Source organism: Mugil cephalus, chromosome 8 (genome assembly GCF_022458985.1).
Source record: "Mugil cephalus isolate CIBA_MC_2020 chromosome 8, CIBA_Mcephalus_1.1, whole genome shotgun sequence".
In the NCBI taxonomy this organism is placed as follows: domain Eukaryota; kingdom Metazoa; phylum Chordata; class Actinopteri; order Mugiliformes; family Mugilidae; genus Mugil; species Mugil cephalus.
This window is the reverse complement of record NC_061777.1, coordinates 20,361,686-20,382,541: the sequence shown is the minus strand read 5'-3', so window position 1 is coordinate 20,382,541 and position 20,856 is coordinate 20,361,686. Positions and strand designations below refer to the sequence as shown.

The window sequence follows — 20,856 nt, the reverse complement described above, 5'->3', positions numbered from 1 at the left end:
TCGTATGGCTTTGTTTTTCTCTTTCAGACCAGCAGCAGTACGCCAGCAGTGAGCAGTCAAAGCTTCCAGACCCCAACCGAATCCGCTCCCGCGTCCCACCCAACATGCCAAAGCTTTTTATCCCTTCCACCGTCACCAAGTTCCCACCAGAAATCACAGTAACGCCTCCCACGCCCACGCTCCTCTCCCCCAAAGGCAGCATCTCAGAGGAAACCAAACAAAGACTTAAGGTATGCACTCGCCCTCTGAATATTTACACCAGAAGTATTCATGCGGCTCTCTGTACCAGCAGCCCGTCTAGTCCAACGCTCAACAGTGACCCCTGCTGTCTGCTCCCCATACAGAACGTCATCCTGTCCTCCCAGTCTGCAGCCACAGTAAAGAAGGACACCCTGAGCCAGCCGGCGCTGGAGGTGCAGGAGACGTCCAGCCAGGAGTCGTCTCTGGAGAGCGAGTCTGACGAGGAGGACGATTACATGGACATCTGAGCCTCCGAAGGCCTCGTGTGCACGCTCAAACTGAACTCTTGTCACATCCCGGCCTGACAAACCATGTGCCCCCCGTGTTTTTAAAAAAAAAAAAAAAAAAAAGAAGGAATGGTTCTCGCCACTGCAGCTGTCTGTTGATGCTAGTGCATTACAAAAAAAAAAAAAAAAAAGCTCTCTCAAATCGAAAACAATGCAGTATTCTCACCGGCTGTCGTGTCACAGTGTCGCTCTGGTTGTCGGCGGCGATGGTGTGTGTGACAGACGATGATGGCTTTCGTCTCACAGCATGTCCGTAATGTGCCATTTATGCATATCACTCATCAGCTTGAGCTCTCCTGCGTCCAGACGTACACTGGATGTGGCAAAAAAACAACAACAAAAAAAAAAGACTCTCAGCCTTTAAAGCCAGCCAGTCCCGTGTTTATGCATCTTTTATACGTCGTGTGCTAACTGTATCTCCAAGCTGCAGCTAAATGCTCGTCTTAAGAACTCAGCCAAACTGAGGTGCCTCCCGTCCGAGTGGCACCCGCCGTCCTCCACGTTGAGAGTTTACTCTGGCATGAGACGTCCACCTCCAAGACACTTAGCATTGGTACATGATATATTTCAATGAACACAAAGGTGAAATAAGGACAATCGGCTGCACTCGAGGTTCGTCTCATGACCTGTAGCAGATTGAAAATGTTTACACTTAACATTTGGGATGTTTTTCAGTTTGCACTTACCTTTGTGCTATTTTTGTACTCACTGTATTTCTTGTAAGATTTTGTCTTATACATATATATATATATTTCCTTTGTGTGCACTTGTAGCTAAAAGGAACAGTTCTTACCAGGGAGACGTTCTGTCACCAGCACTGATCTGAAAGCGGTTTTCAGTTGTAAGGAATTAACTTTTGTACATGTCACGATCCAAATATCTTTCCAATACGTTTGGCTTTAATGAGCCGGAGAGAGAAATGTGTGCATGTGTGAGAGCGCAAACATTTAGGACGGAGTCGCTTCGGTTCCCGTCAACTAAAGCATCGACTCTGGTCCGACGGGGCGCTTCCGTGACCTTTTCTGATTTCAGTGGCGCATGCCGAGGAAGACTTTGTAAAAAACCGATGCCTTTCCAATGAAACCATTTTGGTAAATTTGTCAAAATTCTAGCTAAACTCAGTGGAAGACAACAGAATGTTTTTTACAGATTGTTTTCTACAAAAAGAAAAGATATTTACTGATTATTATTTCTGAAAGCTGTTTGAGAATCATTTTTAAAAAGGACACAAATGAATACTTGTAAACAGTCACCCTCGATATTTTTTTCCCCTGTAAAATAGTTTTCTATTGTTCTGCTGAGCTTCTGGGAATGTACCACGGCTAAAGAGGTGACCGGGTTAAAAGTTGTAGCTCGGCCTGGCCCCTACTGGCACAGGCCGCTGGAGTGTAACTGTTCTCTTATGTCTGGACTGAACGCATTATAGATGTCAAACCAAAAATATATTTGAGAAACACATTTGTCGTGTGTCCTACTTGCTTTACATAAGGGAGTTGGTGCCTCCTGGGGTTGGAGAGAAAGACGTTGAGGTCCCCGAGAGGCTGGTTTCATAAATCCATGTGTCTGCTGTAGCAACGGTTCATTCTCAACTATTAACTGTACACTGCAGAAGTTTCCTGCACCACACACACACCAACACCAACATACCAACATACACAGATGCATGATGAGCCAAAACATTAAAACCAGTGATACAGTGAATAATGTTGACCCATATCCCAAAATGATCAAGTATCTGTGGGATGTGTTGGAACAAGTCCGACCCACAGGATGCAAAAGCCCCCACTACGAATGTCACATGACCACTTTAGTGAGACTCCTGTAATATATGAGAACATACAGAACATTATACATCACATTATGTGCATTATATTGTCCTTTGTTTAAACTGGAAATTGTAAAAACTGTCCAAGAGGGCAGCGTGGAAACGTTACAAAGACTCAAAAACAACACAGCTGAGCCAAGATAACTGTCCTTCACTATAAGAGCATCCAGTTAAGATGCGTGAGTAAGTATTTAGTTCAGTTCATTCTGCAAAGATGATATTCAGAAGGAGGTTGCCCATTAAAACCCGCTGCAGTTTCCACGGTCTTTGTTATATCTTCATTTCATGTTGGCTGTTTAAAAACAGCTAAATAACATTTTATTACATCTGAAACTAAATGAGTTGTCGCAGGATCGGTTTAATTTACCAAGAGCAAAACCCCCAAACCCTGAGACCCCCCCTTTCCGCCTCCATCCTCCAGACTGAACATTGAAATCTAAAAGATGGAACTCTCTTCTTCCGGTGTTTCCTAAGGAGCGGTGGAGTTCCCTAAGACCACCCCGCTGACCACGCTCACTCTGTGGTCAAAGGGCTTGTACACTCTGGTGTGAAGTCTCCGACACGAGGGAAGTCATTAGTCTTCATTAGCAACTTCCAGGAGTTTCTTATGAAGTGCTGTGAAGTTGTCATTTCCCCCCTTTGTCAGGCAAGCTAGATCTGAGGTTTGTTTTCTTATGTGGTCGACCAAATGTGAGCTCACCCGGCCCGCAGCTTGTGCAGATGAGATCCCTCTGGTCACTCTAGATTTAGGACAGACATGTCAAAGGAGGATTTTAATTAATTAATTTAATATATATAATATAATTAATTTACTTTTTCTCCACCATTGAGTTTTGTTTTTGACAGCCTCAATTATTAAAAAGAATAATGAAAAGAAGTTCGCCCTAATAATAAAATCAAACGCATTCGTGCTCTCGTTGAGATGATACACTGCACGTTCTCGTGTTGTTACTTCCACATTATTAGTGTTATTAGTTAGTGATTAGCCTCTCAGCCTGTATAGTAAAGTAAAAACCAACCTGTTGTCAGGTAAAAGCAGTTCACCAGCCATGTGATGTTGTTCAGCCTCTTGCAACATCATGTCGCTCCCAGCCATGAGGCTGCTGTCTCTGCAAACCCCTCAAAGTGGCCAATTAAGCATCAAAAGGGCATGCTGCATGGCTAATGTGAGCGAAAGGTGTGAGATTTCTCGTCAGTCCACTCCGGGGGCTCTTTATTGGGCTGCTGGAGAGCCGTCTGATCCCCGGGCCCTGGCTGTATATTGGCAGCTGTTAACTGTTGAGCACAAGGGGATCTGTGCAGTTAAAGCAAATGGCCAAAGACTGACACCTGGGAGGTGGAACATCACTGCCGAAGGTGATTTGGGAGTAGACGCAGGGAGGGAGGCCACTAGTGGAATCAGACATGAGATATGGGGGATTCAGTGTGAACAGGAGGCTGTTTAGCATAACTTAAGAAGTCTCTGCTCGCTCGTGTGGTAAGGCGAGGCTTTCAGCTGTGAGCGTTCGCTAATGAATACGTTCATCCTTAAAATCTGGGCTTTAAATAAAATCCCCCTTTTCAGCCTTCTGCGCACATTCCTCCCAACTTCCAGCCCTCTCTGCCCCTGGCTTAAGCGCCTTGGCCGCGCACCGAGGCCTTCGGCGGTCACACCTGCCACCTCCAGGGCCGCTGAGTAATGGGATCGACGCCGCTGCTGCTGAAACGTACACCTCTGCTCAGACAACGACGCGCTCTCCGCCACTGGAGCTGAGGCGATCCGCAGGGGAATTTATCTCTTAATTTCTCGTGACATTTTGCCCACAAACACCCAGAAAGCTCCGTGACCTCCGCGCCCCCCCGGCAGCAGCAGTTCAAGGGGATCGACGCATAGGTCCAGGGGGAGCCGCCTTGGCGCCAAGTGAGGAGAGCGACGCTGAACCCGCGATTAATAACTCCCCGACGACACTTGGTTTCCCATAAGGAGGATGAAAAACAAGGCGCTCTTCCTCAAGGCCAATGTTGTGCCAACAAGTTCCACGCAGCGGGAGGGGGTGGGGGGGAGGGGGGCGAGTGCTCGGACAGAGATCACAACTTTTAAGTGCATCATTACAAGCTTTTTATTCCACATCGACCCCGCGCCCAACGAGCTCGTCAATATTTTCACGGGGAAGAACTCTCTCGCCCCCTCTTCGCGTTTATTGCTGATTTTTTTTACAAAGTCCGCATGCTGCCTACAGAAACACGTGAGACCATTTTTTCTGTGCTTTGGTTTCTAACCCTTTATCCATACAGTTACACAAAAACAAAAGATTTCTTTATGCATAGGTGTAAAAGAGCCGGGCCCTACAGAAGGCATTGTATGCAGCACAGGAATACAATTAGAAAAGTGGAAGTGGTGTGTCTATGCTAGAAAAGAGCTTGAATGAGATGTGAAAATCACTTCAATTCTAATTTTTATGCCAGAGCAAAGGAGAAGGGGGCCTGCGGTTAGATTTTATTTATTTATTTAGTTTTCAAATCCACCCCTCTATGCTAATACCCGCGGTGTTTAGCATTCAGGAGGCCCATGAATGGTGACACCCATGGATTTTGCCTGGATGTGGATGCAGGGAGGACGACCAGGTTGTTGTGGCAGGTCTTTATTCTCGACCCCTCTTGTCCCATTCAGGGCTGACTTGGGCTTGTGGTGCTAACTGGATGCTAATTGCCGGCCCATACGCGGGGCTTTCTCCACATGAAGAAACTAGCTGCTTCAAGGGAAACCGGCCTAATGAGATTATCTATCAGAGCGTGGGGCTGTCTAGACACCCCAATACACAACCCCCTCCTCCACCTCCACCACCACCACCACCACTTCCCTGAAGTCCTGGCTGGCTCCAGAGGATGCCCCCAGGTAGAAGTTACCTGCAGAAAGAGTGCCTGTTATCATTACACCATTATGGGTTTACACAGAGTTTCCCACCCACTGTGTAATTTCTCTGATGGAAGAAGATAGAGAAGGGAGAAATTATTTTCAGGTGATCATATGAAGATACACAGTTAATAATTATTTTATGCACTTCTAGATCAATATATTAGATTTATACTTCCTACACTAGGTATGACAACATCTACTGATGCAGCTTAGTGAAAATACCTCTGCTAGAGCTATATATATACTGTAAGGCTACACACACACTGACCCCAGTGGGCTATCCCACTCCAATGTACTTTCCACCACATTTCCCTCAGATGTGTCAAATGAATTATCCTGTGCATTTACCACATTGCACAAACACACTAAATGGCATCCTCGTGTGTGGTTGTGTGCGTGTGAATGATATTTACACAGATTCTGGTGCGGCCGTGAGATCTGATCCGCCGCAGGGAAGTCCGTCCATATTTGTTTTTAAAGTCTCTTAGCAGTTAATAAAGATGCATTTCCTCCGTCCCCCTTCCTGTGGGGACGGTATCAAGGCTCTGTTAAGTCTCTTTGATTTCCAGCACCCTCCAATCACAGCGGGACTCCGGCTCATCATTGTGTCACTTCAAAGCCTGGGAATGGCCCTCGTGGCCCCACCCTCTCCACGGCTCCCCTTAAAACTCATGGTCACTCCTTCCAGCAGGACTCAGCATCTCTAAAATTTCTGCTGCAACAAGACCCACTGACTTTCTTTCTTACCTTTACTTTTTTATTATTTTTTTTCACCTCCCGGGCTTCTTGGATTGTTCCTTTACACATGAGGCAAAAGACAGAGGATTGAGAGCAGAGCTGAAGACGCAGTTTGGATATTGGGGAAACTTATTATTGGGGATTGCATATCGGCCTTTCATGCAAAGACGCTTTAACATTTTTCCTGTGATTACTACTGAAGCTAAAGGATGCAGTCCATCAGAGGTGAGTACAAACTGACTTTCAGCTGTTGTAAAATTGGGCTCTCAACTAATTTGTGGCTGTTTCAACAAAAAAAAATCCTTTTTTTTTAAAAAAAACAAAACTTCTTTTTCATCTGTCCTTCATCAGCTCACCTGCCCTCGTCTTGATTTCTATCTGATTCAGTGAAGTGTGGTTGTAATGAATCTTGTTTTCTGCCAGACTTGAAGTCCAACTTCAGTGGCCCTCCTCCCTCCTCCATGGCTGCCGGCCCTGATGCCTACCTCCAGGGCAACATCAGGATGACTCTGGAGGACCCTGAACTCTGGAAGACCTTCCATGAGATAGGAACAGAAATGATCATCACTAAACCGGGGAGGTAAGGAGACAGTTGTTTTTTTTTTCTTTCTGTAAAGTACACCGCTGCCTTGTGCTGCCTTCTGCATTCATGTGTTCCTATCTATGTTTTCCAGGAGGATGTTTCCACATTGCAAAGTGAACATGTCCGGCCTTTTCCCATGTGCCAAGTACATCCTACTGGTTGACATGGTCCCTGAGGATGGTTTCAGATATAAGGTACGAGCCAGATGTTTTATTTTTGTCCACATAGAAAACAACATGAGCTATCTATCCTTCACTGAAAAATTGGTTTTACCTTAAAGAAAAACACTTGTAGATATCCCTCAGTGATTGCCAGTGTCCCCAAACAGGACACCCCCTGTTAATCACCCCCCCCTCTCTCCTGACATTGTACATGAAAGGGCGCTATCTCTTCCTGTTTTTCTATCCCCTGCTGGGAGCCCACTGTACTACCCCCCATCTCTGTGGGTGGTACCGGCCAGCCACCTCACTCCCCTCTATCGTGGGAAGGGGACAAGATGAAGATTCGTCTGTGAATCGCCTTTTCAATCTGAGACAGAGTGACTAACTATCAGTCTCCTTCCTACAGTGGAATAAAGAGAAATGGGAGGTGGCAGGAAAAGCGGAGCCTCAGCCTCCCTGCAGGACCTATCTCCACCCAGACTCTCCAGCCCCGGGGAGCCACTGGATGAAGCAGTCTGTCTCCTTTCTCAAGCTCAAACTCACCAACAACACGCTCGACCAGCACGGCCATGTAAGTATGAGCACTTCAAATGGAGAGTTTGTTTAAAAAAAAATAAATAAATAAATCTTTCATATTACATATATATTATGTCAACTGTGCTTGTTTTAAGTACAGGGTAGACTCTCTGAAACCTATAATTCATCATCCCTTTACCCCTCTGCAGATCATTTTGCACTCCATGCATCGTTACCACCCGCGCTTCCACGTCGTCCAGGCAGACGACCTGTTCAGTGTCCGCTGGAGCGTTTTCCAGACCTTCACCTTCCCCGAGACTTCCTTCACCGCCGTCACCGCCTACCAGAACACCAAGGTCAGCTTAAATTTACAAATAATGATCAACACCTCGAAATCGCAGAACTGTTTGTAAGCGACTAACGTGCGCCCTTTCCCCTGCAGATTACAAAACTGAAGATTGACCACAACCCATTTGCAAAGGGTTTCCGTGATGAGGGCACAAATAAAAGAAAGTGAGTTTCACACTTGTCGCGTTCAGGTTCGGATTGATGCAAGGACTCCTGTTTAGTTGCTTTCATATTCAAATACAGTTCAGATTTAATGAACCCGATGTTCTTCCGCAGGCGCCCGAGCAAGAACCCTGCGTACCACGACAAGAGAGCCAAGATGTCTGACATTTTGAACAGAGACTCTGAAGAGGACAGTCCACCAGGTACTGATTTGAGACTCCTCCTCCTGCTGATGACTTTCTTTCCTTTGTTTTCCTGTATTCTCATCTGACGATTTGCATCTTTGCAGATTTCTGCCAGTCGTCGTACGATGGTTATGAAGGAGAGGACGGAGACCTGCCCAAAAGAAAGGACGAGGACGTGGTAAAAGAGGAGCGTTACTCCCCCTGGGCCGCTGAGAGGGAGCACGGTGTGAGAACCGACTCTCCTGCTGGGACAGACACAAGAGACATGTACAACACGGAGCAGCTTGTTCCAGCCCCAGCTTCCTACCAGCCGTACAGGTGAATACAGATGACGTTAACGCGGTGAATAGTAATAGGTTAGCTTTTGAAAAGCCGCTCCCTGACGCCTCCTTTTACTCCGCAGGGTCCACGAGTACGGAAAGTCTCCATCGCCCTCCTCCAGCGTCGGCAGCAGCAACAGCGGACGCAGCAGCTTCGAGTCTAGGGTCCCTGACGTCGCCACGGTTCCCGATCATGACTCCTCAAAGACGCGCACACTCGACAGCAGCTCCTCGCATTGCGGGCCCCAGCACCTGGCCGGCCCCCAGGACTACACTGGGGTGCTCAACATGACCATGGCCCAGGCCGGGAAGCCGGGGGTGATCGGTCATCACATCTACAGCCCCTACAGCGCGGAGCAGCCCCTGGGCCAGTGGAGTGGGCCCGGGCCTGCCCAGTATCCTCCTCCTCCTCACCACCTGGCCGCTGACTACACCACGCAAGCTGTGCACCACGGCTATCACCATGGCAACGTGGCCGAGTGGAGCCAGTACCCGCTGTTCTCCTATTCCTGCTGGTGAGGAGGCCTTCGGTGTTAACAGGCTAAGGGTGACTTTGCAGATGCTGCCGCCGCAGCCGCTGCTGCTGCGCCACGTTGCAGGAGCGCTGACCCGGCGCTCACAGCTACGAGAATGCATGTCCAAACTAGGCCGAGGGCCGGAGGCCTGCGGCGAGTATGAGAAACCGAACGGAGCAAGAGAAGTGTGAGGAGCCGCGTGCAGCTGCCTTCTGTTTAGACTGGTGGGATTCAGAATCCAGATGCGCCGATTGAAATGAAAGTGTGCTATGCCATGCTGATTGTTCTTATTGTCTATTTATTTGAAATGTCATCTCATCTCCTCGTGTAAATATTATTTTTGTAAAAAGAAAAGAAGGATCGATTAAACGTTAAGTGTGCAATTTATTTCTGTCTTTCAACTGTGATGTGAACCCCAAATAAAAACCTAAAATGATATGATGTTCTGTTGTGAACACCTTTTCTTTTATCAGATTAGCATTTAGATTTGGTGACTGAAGAGCATACTTACAATACAAAATAAATAGAAGCCTACAATCACAGCAGACCAGGTAGGAGTGAAATACAGCCCAGAATACACACACATATAACATATATGTGTTTTATTTGCAGATTGTTCCCTGTTATTCAGTACAAAAGTTGCACAATCTCTGATCCCCCTCTGTCTTTTTACAGTGTGGTGACCTTGTAAATTCTACGTACATCATCGCCAAAGTATTAAATAGTTCGTCTGTGACCCTGGTCTTCATTTTTTTTGTAAAAGTGTCTCTTGTGAGCCGGTGCACATCTGCATGATTTGTACCTTGTCAGTCCTGATAAGCAACACACCCTTTGGTGGTGTTTGTTTACATTTCCTCTTTGTTGATCTAATGAGGAGAACTCTGTAGCATTCGACAAGCCCAGCATGCATTAAAGACACTGCATTACTGTGACTCGGGCTCACCTGCTGGGGTTTACCCACTGGCCCTTGTTCTCCATGTCAATGAGCCTTACAAAGCATGAAAATGGGGGCTGTTGGCTTCTTTTTCACCACTGAAAAACACAGACTGGGCCCATCACCTCCACACTGAGTGGATATGAGCCGCTAATGACTGTTGTAAAATCCAAGGGTGGGGTGGGGTGGGGGAAGGAAGGAGGGCGGGGTGGGGGGCACCCTTCAGGACTGCAGTGTGGATTTTATTCAGGCCAATTCATTATCTTGGAGCCTTGCTGAACCAACCTCTGACTTCCCCACGTTGCTCACAGCTGATTTAGTCGTTTTAATGAGGGAAAGCAAAGGCTGAACTTTACAGAAATCTGCACTGCTGTGTGAGCAGATCACTTTAATGAACTTCAAATTCAGACATATGTTAAGACTATAAGCCAGCCTTTTGATTAAACTCAATAAAAATAACTTGTACTGCTCGGGACTGGGGAAATAACACCTCAGTTAAGGCATTAAACTGATTTCAACATGTGCGTGGTTTGGGATCTTTATACACAGTTAACCCGGAGTTACAGATGCACTTAAAGCACATCGGAATATTATCCCGTTTTAATTTCAGTGCCAATAATGGTACACAAAAGATGAAGAACATGATTGCGTTCATAAATATTCATAAATAATAATGATATGTCAACTGTTGTTGGTGCACATGTGACATATTCTTCTGTGGTTTCTTTGCAGTGTATTGTCATAATGTAATGGCTGCATATAATGAAAGAGTGCGTGAATGTTTGATTGGAAAACCGTAACTGCACGAAGAAAGTAAAAATGTAAAACCTTTGCCAATGTTATTACGTTAAAGGGAGTTCAAACGTGGATGAATTAATATCAGACAAAATTTGTAAAAGGTTGTCTAAAGAGACATGAAAATAATGCAGCATATAGGAAGTATTTGCCAAGTGTGCTATTTAATAGTGGGTAAAACACTCAAGAGGATAACGTGCCAAACATGTGGGCCTTAACATCACGGTGGTGCAATTCAAAGAGAAAGACATCTTGAGCCTCTTGGTCACTGAGAGCTCAGTGCTCCAGGAGGAATATTGTTTGTGACCCAATGAAAAGCAACGTTTCAGACTCCAGATCCCCATCCACGGGTCACTCTCTTTGTCTCTATCGACTTCCATTGACCTCCTCCACTCATGCACAGCAGGAGAAGCAAGCATAAAAGCGGGCACTTAGTAAAATTCCCTCGACTCACACATCCTCAGCTCCAATCTGCATAGCGCCACATCAATGTCCCTTTGATTGCTTTGATAACGGTCTAGCAAAGAGCACCAGATCGACCTGCACTCAGATGTTTGTAAAGGCCGCTGGTGTGGTTAAGTGCATGACATATGTCTTAAGTATCCCCCAGGTGGTACTACAGCTTCGGAATAAAGAGGCTGTGACAGATTGTTGATCCTGGATGCCCAGCGCTGGTGTCAGCAGATACTACCAGACAACTTGCTGGGGGCTGGCACAACAGTGTGAAAGGGGAGGAGGGGGGCACTCACTTACTTAGAGCTGGCGGGGGGTAACAGATGTAGATGAAACAGCCACGGAGAGGAAAGCAGCAGTCAGCCTTCATAAAGCTGATGGAGTCCAGGGCCAAATGGAGAGGAACTAGTGGAGACTGGGTGGAATAAAAGCCAGGAACCATCACGGTCAAGAGTTACAGCAAAGGAGACAAACAAATGAGATTTCATATTACAATTATGAAAATTAACAAAAGGGTAGCAGCCAAATAAATACAGTCAGGTCCGTACTGACGTCTTTTGTCAAAGCCCGACTTCAGATTCCAATAGAAACATTTCGTTTTTTTGCTTATGTTCAATTCTATTTCTTCCTCATAGAAAAACTACATATCTATGTAAATTAAACTCTCTGAGTATAACAGCTATTTCCAAGGAAATAATTTGGGCATCACAGACGGAATGGGATTTTTTAAATTAATAGATTTATAAAAAATATAATGGTAAAATACCATGTAATTTTTTTACTGTAACCTTCTAAGACCCGGTGTCCTCATATGGGGACGTTTTTTATGTCCGCATATGTTTTAGATTCATGGCAGCTTATTCTGCTTCGTTTAGACCTGTTGTCTTCATAAGGAGACACTTTGTCTTCTTAGCAAAGAGTCAATGCACTTGTTTATTTATGTTTATTAACTTTTCTAGTTTGATATGACATGCCTATTTAACAAATTAGCAGGTACTCGTTTGAGGACATTGGAATTTCATCGTTTCCAGTTCTATATTTTGGTAGACATTGGTGATATAAATTGTGATATACAGCGAAATAATCCCTGTGTCCTCATAATTTTTTTCAAAAACTACTTTCACTTCAAAGGTGAATCTTATTTCTTTTTTTATATTTCTTCGATCCTACTAATCCCAAATACCTAAAGATTTTAATCTTAAGAAATTCAGATGAATTCCAAACAAATCTTGGGTCTCAGGAGGTTAAAACACTAATGTTTTAAGCAATAGATAACTTCCACATGTCTTTAACTAAAAATAAAATCCCAACTCCTACTGACAGGCACACATGAACAATTATATATTACTATTTTATTAAAGTTCAAAACAAATTTGCATATGTTGTGTGACAGGGATTCAACTTAATCCTTTCTTCACTACATAACCTTCATTTTCAGAAAAAAAAATCTGATTTGTTCCGGCAGTTGTTCAAACACATATAAAGATGCCTGATGGTGGATGTTCACTTTTCTGTTGTTCTTTTCTCATATAAAGCGGTGTTGATCAGAGGCAACAAAGGGAAGCACAGAGGAAAGCCTGAAATTCAGAAACAAACATTGATCTGAGAACAAAATAAGTTACAGAGTATGTGAGGTCAACAACAGAAAAAAAAATCATTACAAGCATATCAAGACTCAACAGGTTCACATTTTACTTACACGTTTGAGAACACACAGTGAGCTGGGGTCTGCCGCCTGTAGCACCAGTGCCTCATCATTCAAATCCAATCATAAATCTAGGTATTTAAATCCATCTGTGATATCAGAGGCACAACACCTAAGGCTCATTTCTGGCTAAACACACAACAAACAATACAGATGTTCTGATGTGACCACAAAACAAGGCACATCGTTAAAACTCTAATAACTCACTGATTGTAGAGTAGCATGGACGTGATGAAAGCTGACAATGATCAACAGCAGCTGTCTAAACTAAAAAACTGAAATTCTTGTGTGAATAAACCAATAAACCAAACTATCATGTTATTGCATAGCCGCTACTTTCCAGAGTATAAATGTACATTTAAGTTGAACATAGGCTCCCTCTATGATAAATCCACGCAGGAGCAGTTACAGTGTCAGAAGACAATGAGGGATCAGTTGTGTTAACATGTGAGCAGGCAGCGGTTCTCAGACAGGTCACATCAAAAGTGTTCGATAGTCCTTATTGACACTTTGGTTCAGAGGCACTCAAAGTGGTCATTACGCGAAAAAGGAAAATTTTGTGGGAAAAAAAAACACAGTTCATTGTGCTGGAAAAGAAAAGTGCATGATGGGTTGGGTTCAACGTAGCTTGTTCAGTCCTCACTAGAGTCCTCTGAGTTGTCCACGTCCACTTCTTCCCACGAAGCCTTGGTGCGCTGCTCCCAGGTTCTGGCCTGGGCGAGCACGGCCGGCGGCATGAGCGCCACGCAGGCTGCCAGCCCAGAGACGCGCAGCTTAAACTCCGTCTCGTTTTCCCACTCGTCCGCGTCGGTGTTGTACACGTGGACGTATTTCATCCTGGTGCCTTTGTCATGCGAGCGTCCTCCCAGAATGTAAATCCGATTGTCCAGCACAGCTACGCCGGGTTCCCCGTGCCCACCGGGGAGGGGGGCCATTAGAGACCATGAGTTGACGGCCGGGTCAAAACATGCCACCTGAAGGGGAAAGGGGAAAAAAGAAAGGGAAATTAATTACTTGCTGCTTTCTAGAAGTGCTGTCCAAATAGTAATAACCTCTGTCAAAGGTGTTGCTCTGCTACAAAAATAAATATAATTAATTCAATAAGTCAGTCTGACTAATGTAGCTGACAATGGTCTTCAACAAAAAGTAAAATGAGGTTGGACTCTACAGATGAATGGATCTAAATTATTATTATTATGTAAAAAAAAAAATGTACAGGACAAATACCACAACATATGAAGAAACAAAAAGACTAAAAAGTAAAAAGAATAACCACATGGTACAGTGTGGCATTATACCTTCAGAACATCATGCCGGTACCCGCGCTCATCATTGCTTCCTCCAATAACATACACGCGTCCATTAACAGCAGCCATGCCGTGCCACGCTCGCTCCACTGGCCCCTCCGCACATGCTGTCCACTGGTTGGCTGCAGGGTCAAAGCAGCAAGTCTCTCTGAGGTACGCCATCCCTCTGCGCCCACACGCTATATAGATCTTCCCGTCCACCACCGCTCCAGCATGGGCATACACCTGGAGGGAAGGTCAAACTTTTATTAAATGGGAATTCAAGGAAAGGGAAACACCAGGCGTACAACAGGCGCACACCGGTTATAAATCACCGATGGGCAAATAGCACCATCATGTGGACAGCCGAAGTAACTGCGTGCAGTCTAAACAAAAAAATAGTACCTCTCTCTTTAAAGGTGTCACAAATTCCCACGAGTTGGTGCGTGGGTCATAGCGCTCCACTGAGTCCAACTCGTTGCTGTAGTCGCGCCCTCCGATGGTGTAAATATGGCCGCCCACCACACAAACGCAGTGGTCAGCATGCTGCTGCTGCAGAGACTGGATGGAGCACCAGCTGTTGTGACGAGGGTCGTATCTGGGAAGAGAGGAAGTCTTAAAAGAAACTGGAAACCAGCTGATATGAGGTTTAGAACAAAATAGATCATGAACTTATTGTGTGACCTCTTAGATTTACTAGCTATTCTTATGTTTATTCTGAGCTCTTCCTCACTGGACAATGAAGGTCATGTAATATGATCACACGAGTCCTTCACCCAGCTTAGCACCTGAACTCACTCTACTTGCCAAGTTTCAGTCTTCACCCACTCATACCAATAAACCAGCAAAGGTAACATACTAGTTGTTTTAGCTGGGGTTGATTGTAGGATCACAAGACTGTGCACATGATGCTGAATGTCTTGCTACTGTTAATAACAAGAATTTCCCCATTGTGGGATGAATAAAGGCATATTTTATCTATCTTATCTTTCCTTGTCTTATCTTAGCATTTCACTCAACGTTAGAGTTTTTTTAGCACCCATCTATTAGACTTCCTGGTCAGGACAGACTTGCAGGTAAAATATCATGGTCCGATCAAAACCTCATGAACACATGGAACGTGTGACCTCGGATCCCAGATGTTGTCTCCAAAGCCAATTACTTCAGCTATCTGAACAGCATGGAGCAGAATTTATAAAGTGCTCCAAAATGAGAACTTGGAAATGTTTCCATGACAACCGGGTGAACACCATCTGCTGAAAAAGATTACGTGATACAATTGAAAACTCAGAACTGTTGCTAACCACTAATTGCAAGGTTGTGTTTTCATCTGTAAGCTTAGACAGTCAAGCAATCGATCAAATATTGCATCTGTTTTAACAGACCTAATCTCAATAATGACTGTAACTGACGGCTGCAGCCTTGAATTAATCACAACGTGAGGCGATTGATAAATTTTCTGGCGTGACCTCACCTCCAGCAGCGTGTCTCGGCACGGAATCCACTGGTATTTTTGTCTCCTCCGATGAGATAAACAAAGTTGTTGAGCACAGCAATTCCCTGGTTGGACATGCGTGGCGCGTGGGCAGCGGTGAGAGTCCTCCATTCCCGCCAGCTCGGGTGGAACACCTGAAACAGGTCATTGCTGTCCGTGAGAGTGGAGGAAGTGAACATCCCACCGAAGCCCAGGACACAGTGGAAGGTGGACCGTGGCTGGGTGAGGGGACTCTGCAGGACGGGCTGCCACACCTCCTGCTCGTGGTACCGTAGGGCAGCTGAAACTGAATCCTTCAGTGGACACTGGTGCAGTCTGCCATGCAGTCTCTGCAGAACTTGCTTCTCAATCAGACAAAAACGCACGGCATCGAGCATCTTCAGATTGTCCTTGGGGTCAGAAAGGCGATGAAATGGTTAATATCTATTAATGACAAAGACTGAGTGATAAAGTAAATATAAGTAGGCACACTATCCATGATAGTGTTTAAGTACAAAATGCAGACACACCTTCAGACTGACCTGCAAGTACACCTGGTCAGTTTCCACCTGCTCGGGACTGTAGTGATAGTGAAGTGCCGCCTCATACACTTCGTTCTCACTGTTCACATGAAGCTCGTCACTAGTCAGCGCTCTGAAAACTTCGTCTTGGGGTAACTGCCGGTACACATCTGTTCGAGACAAAGTCTGAATGTTCTTGAGGATGTAGGAGTGGATCTTGTCATTGAGCTGCTGCAGCCCGTAGAGATCGGCCAGATGGTGCACCTCCAATATGTTGCCCTCGTCCAGCCAGGAGAAAAGGAAGTCGCAGCAAAAGTCGATGACTTTCTCAAGCTGTAAAACCCCAAAGAACACAAGTTAGCTGAGAAAAAAAGTAAGGAACAACTGAATTTTGCAGAAGAGAAACTAAATCCTACCTGTACCAGCGTGGCGGCAATCAGGACTTCCTGAACACACTCCAGGTCTAACTCAATTGTTGAAGTGTAGATGTAGTCAAGAAGTTTTGTCATAGCTATGTAGGATACTCCATGGATTGGAATCTCCTTTTGCTGTGTCTCCCTGAGGCCTCCAGCAAACATCCCCCTAGAGGAGAAAAGTGACATATTGTTATTATGTTATTAGGTTTGCCTGGCCGCACAATAATGAAAAGATGCACAGCCACAATGACCCAAGTTTGAATTCTGCCAGCAGTTTTTGTTGCAAAACACACACCTCCAGGCTTAAAGTTATTTTCTTCAACAAACAGCTGATGTTGTAAATGGCAACATCTTTAGCAGTGTTAAGCATTACAGTCAAATAACAGGGATATCCACCAAATTTCGTGCTGCTGTGTCATAGCTGTGTGCTATTTGTTACTGTTTGAAATATAAACTGTGTTCTCTTACATTCTGCCTGTTTCTTATACTCTTTTTTTTATTCTTTCTTCATTTGCTCTTACACAAACCACATTGGAGATGACTTTATACTCTTGTACTGCGTGCAAGGACATTGATGACATTCTGATTCTGAACAGCAGAGTTTACTGACAATCATGGAGAAAATCTTGCCCTGTGATGCCTGTATGCCACATATATTCCAGTGAATGTGCTTGTGATACGTAATACTTAATGTTGTGTGCCAAAAGTGAAGTTTATGTAGAAGTGTTATGAAAACAGACAAGTAAACAAACTTAACCTGGAACCAGAGTCAAAATGGGAATGAGTCCAGCTGACCTGCAGCTGACACACCCGACACAGGTGTGTCAGAGAACCCTCCCAATTTTATGTAGCACACTGGAAAACACACCAAGGTTCACCAGCATAGCATAGAGCTTTGCTATTCTGAAGATCTATTTAACACAAAGAAAACAAGAAAACTGGACTTGCTTGATTTTTTCTGTGTTACACAACACATCTAAATACATGTTCAAAGCTCCAGTCAGCTGCTTTGTTTTAGCTTTGCTTTTACACAGATAATTGAGAATCATCACGGACATTGTTAAGATGATTTTATCTGTGTTGATCCATTGTGTCTGAAGTGTTTCCGCTGCTGTTCACGGTAGTTATTATATGACATACACATCACATGATCTGAGGCTGATCTCTAGGCTGAACTTTAGTAAACCACGTCTGCGGCCGGACTTAAGGTTAAACATCAGAACAAACGACCTGTACACACGGACTGGGTTGAGACTATAGCACAGGTGCCTTTTAAGCTGCAGGTTGTGAGTGCACAGGACTGAGGTCTAAGAAATCACGTGACCCTGGCGCAGAGAAAGTAGGTTTAATGCCACATTAAACCCTCTCACTACAGATAAGCTAATGACAGAAGCCAAAACGACGGGTTCTACCCACAGACTTTTCCTGTTCCAACCTCAACTTCCTTTCAGTTTCTCAGAACTGAAGACGCTACTCGATGAGTGGCAGAACGTCTTCAAGAAATATTTACGAGTCAGGTTGCCTTTCCTCAAAGCCTTTTGCAAAACTGGTCTTATGACAATGTTGAGAAGCTACATCAAATACGTTCATGTGGACAAACTTGTTTAAACTGAACTGTGGGCCTTGCCTTTGTCTTGTGACTGAAATACATAAAAAAAACACATAACCTCCATAATTACCACAACTAAACCATAAAAACATAAACCTCGGTAAAAACGGATTACACGGTGATCAAGACCATGTAAATGGAGTCAGGAAAGGGATAAAATGTCTTACTCCCAGTAAAGTAACTGAAGAAACATACATTAGACAGGAGGGTTCTGTACATTGGGTCATGGTCGTGCGAGTACCTCTCTGTCTCTACTGTTTTATTAGGCCAAGCCTTTGAAGGCATCTTGAATATTTGCCAGCCTATACTGGAGAAAAGTGAAAATGAAAGTTGAGCGCAGAGACCCGCTTCACCGTATCTCACCTGAAATAATCACAAGAGGCGGCCAGGAGAATACGGTGGGCTTGGATGGGTCGACCCTCCACCACCAGCACCACGTCAAACAGGATGCCGCCCTGTCTGAGAGCCAGCAGGCCGTCCAGCAGGCTGCCGAAATGGGCTGAACTTTGGTAGGTCCGACGGCCCGGGCGGCCCGACGAGCCAGCGAGTCCTCCCATTGGACTCGGAGCTCCGTCCTCTGCTACGGCGACACACTTCTGCTCAGGTTTCATGGCTTTCATCTGTCCAGCACTGACATCGTTCAGAGGTCTCTTCAGCTTCAGCTTCAGCTTCAGCTGCAGAAGAGCGATTTGGTTTATGCGTCACTGTTAGAGACCAACATGTTGTGCACACGGTTAACGCCGCAGGACTGTTACAGATTACTAGTATAGTTAAAAACACAAGCACTTTCTGCTGCTAAGACTTAACACTTAAACTAGTGTTAAGTTGGTTTGACATTTGCTAGCATCCGCCGGCTAGCATGCTAACTGGTGGAACGCGCTACAAAAAACAGCTCGACATTTCAAAACTGAAACGAGACAACTGCACAAAAACGTATTCGCGCTCGTGACAAAACAACCCCGTTTTTTATTCAACTATTCGGTCCTAATGGCATACTTTACTCCTTGGTGACTTCGCTTGCAGAGCCGTGTGATTTTTTGACAGATCAAAACAAGTCTGTTTACTTTCTGGTGTCAGGCTGAGCTCAAACGTGATTGGTCCTCTGCTGCGACGTTGTCCCGCCCTTTTTTCCCTAAAATCGACCCAATCATGAGCGTCCCTTGCTCGATGCGGAAGTAATAACACAATACCTATTCTTAAATTATTAACAATAACATCAACGACTATAACAGTAGCTTTTGTGATTATATTCTATCCATGTTTAGTTCCTAGTGGTTTATACTGATAAAATATCACATTGATATAATTAAAATATAACTGATGTTCAGATACTGTGAGTTTGTCTGTCAAACACAAGAGGATGCTGTTTTCTATTCTAATATCTGTGTAGTCAGTTTAAAGGGATTGCATGTAAAACAAATACACCAGCAATAGAGGCCCAAAGCAGTCCAAAGAATTAAAGGAATCTGTTGGCATATTTGTTTATTTATTTATTTGCATATCTAATGCATTCATTGTACATTAGTATATAAGTCTTATTTAATTACATTTTTGGTGTTGGTCACAGATCATTAGTTTAGCTAAGGCTACATTAGATAATAAAATCAAATAATAAGGAGTTTTGTCTACCATAACGTTTTATCTTATCTTATTTATTTTATCCATCCATGCTGCTTGTTGTCATTGTTGACCCTACAGTATGAGGTCTCCATCTCATCAAATGTTTTCCAGATGGATTTTCCACAGCTGCATGATTGCATGAGCTGTCAGATAAAATTCCTAAGTCAGCAAGTTCTATTTCATAAGTGTGTGTGTGTGTGTGTGTGTGTGTGTGTGTGTGTGTGTGTGTACATTTTTGGTGGCTTCAATGTTGCTAAGGTCTTTACAGTCTCATTCATCTTCTGCAGAGGTTTTCATTTGCATATATAATTTCCTGCCAGCCAGAGTAGAGATTTTTTTCCACTTGCAACACCATTCTTGGAGTAATCCATCACTTATCTATTTTCCAGTCCAATATACAGTGCAGCAGAGTGCACTGAGAAAATTGAAGGGTTTTGCCTTTTGTATTGGGTGAAAAAATTTATAATCCAAAAGAGTTGCATCTTTCTTGAAGGCAAATATTCACGCATCAAACACAGTTTACTGTGACTCCATATAATTGTCTTGCTTGGTACTTTTGAGAATAACACAAGGGATTATATCCCCTTGGGCTCTTGGAAATTGTGAGGGAACATTTTCACAGTAAAGATGTTCCCTCACAATAAACACAGTAATTTTAACTGGCTAATAAAATTTCTAACATGAGGCATCAAATCGTCTCACACATATCACTGCATATCACACATAGACACACATTCACTTGATACATTCATACATTGTTGATTAGGGTTGCATAATTACTGGTATGTTTGTGAAGGTTCATCAGTCATCCAGGTCATGGTAATCCAAAAGGCATGTAAAAAAAAAACAAAAAAAAAAAAACTTGATTTGTAGAATTTCTCAGTCATCCAGGCCATGGTAATCCAAAAGGCGTTAAAGGAAAAGCGAACAAGTCAAGCAAGTTTCTGATGGGTTTTACCTGCAGAGTTTTCCTATTTCAACGTTCCACCAGTCTCTAAGAACTGAAGAAGCTACTCGGATGACTGGCAAAATGTCTTCAACAAATTCTACAATTCCAGTTGCTTTTCTTTAAACGCCTTTTGGATAATTACCGGTAGATAATAATTAATACATTTTATCTGGGTTTGTGCTCTTGTTGTGGGGCCATCTGAAAGCCTGTTTTTTGTTGGACTTTACTGGAGGTCACAGAGAGTCTATTTTGGCCATTACTGAGAGTACAGCATTCCAGTACATTAGCGGCAGAGCGTCTCCTTTCATCAAGAAAAGG

General features: G+C 44.2%; 3 protein-coding genes across 14 annotated transcripts in view; 2 read left to right on the top strand and 1 right to left on the bottom strand.

The window, feature by feature from the left end:
- Positions 1-1,985, top strand: part of cabin1 (calcineurin binding protein 1) — a 35,216-nt gene extending 33,231 nt beyond the window's left edge. For 9 of the 10 annotated variants that reach the window (XM_047591321.1, XM_047591318.1, XM_047591317.1 and 6 more), the window contains 2 exons: positions 28-230; positions 345-1,985. In XM_047591321.1, the coding sequence (XP_047447277.1) occupies positions 28-230; positions 345-488 (347 nt within the window). In that variant the 3' untranslated portion in view covers positions 489-1,985. Of the gene's footprint in view, positions 1-27; positions 231-344 lie in introns of those variants that run through there. The other variant, XM_047591323.1, reaches the window with a different exon arrangement.
- A 3,628-nt stretch (positions 1,986-5,613) lies between these two features.
- On the top strand, positions 5,614-9,214 carry tbx16 (T-box transcription factor 16). Its single transcript, XM_047592415.1, has 9 exons — positions 5,614-6,211; positions 6,410-6,566; positions 6,661-6,763; positions 7,137-7,301; positions 7,456-7,602; positions 7,689-7,759; positions 7,871-7,959; positions 8,046-8,259; positions 8,345-9,214. The coding sequence occupies exons 1-9, from the start codon at positions 6,196-6,198 to the stop codon at positions 8,778-8,780; spliced, it is 1,398 nt and encodes a 465-aa protein (XP_047448371.1). The 5' UTR covers positions 5,614-6,195; the 3' UTR covers positions 8,781-9,214.
- Positions 9,215-12,295: 3,081 nt separating this feature from the next.
- Positions 12,296-19,057, bottom strand: klhl22 (kelch-like family member 22). 3 transcript variants are annotated; one of them, XM_047593018.1, is made up of 8 exons: positions 18,966-19,057; positions 18,333-18,643; positions 16,361-16,526; positions 15,954-16,277; positions 15,424-15,833; positions 14,355-14,547; positions 13,962-14,195; positions 12,296-13,637 (listed from the first exon to the last, which is right to left on the bottom strand). In XM_047593018.1, exons 2-8 carry the CDS (start codon positions 18,587-18,589, stop codon positions 13,296-13,298), a joined length of 1,926 nt encoding a protein of 641 aa, XP_047448974.1. In that variant the 5' UTR covers positions 18,590-18,643; positions 18,966-19,057; the 3' UTR covers positions 12,296-13,295. The 3 variants fall into 3 exon arrangements, with proteins under 3 accessions (XP_047448974.1, XP_047448975.1, XP_047448976.1); XM_047593019.1 differs by having other exon boundaries at positions 18,333-18,637; positions 18,966-19,035; XM_047593020.1 differs by having other exon boundaries at positions 15,966-16,277; positions 18,333-19,046.
- Positions 19,058-20,856: the final 1,799 nt, after the last annotated feature.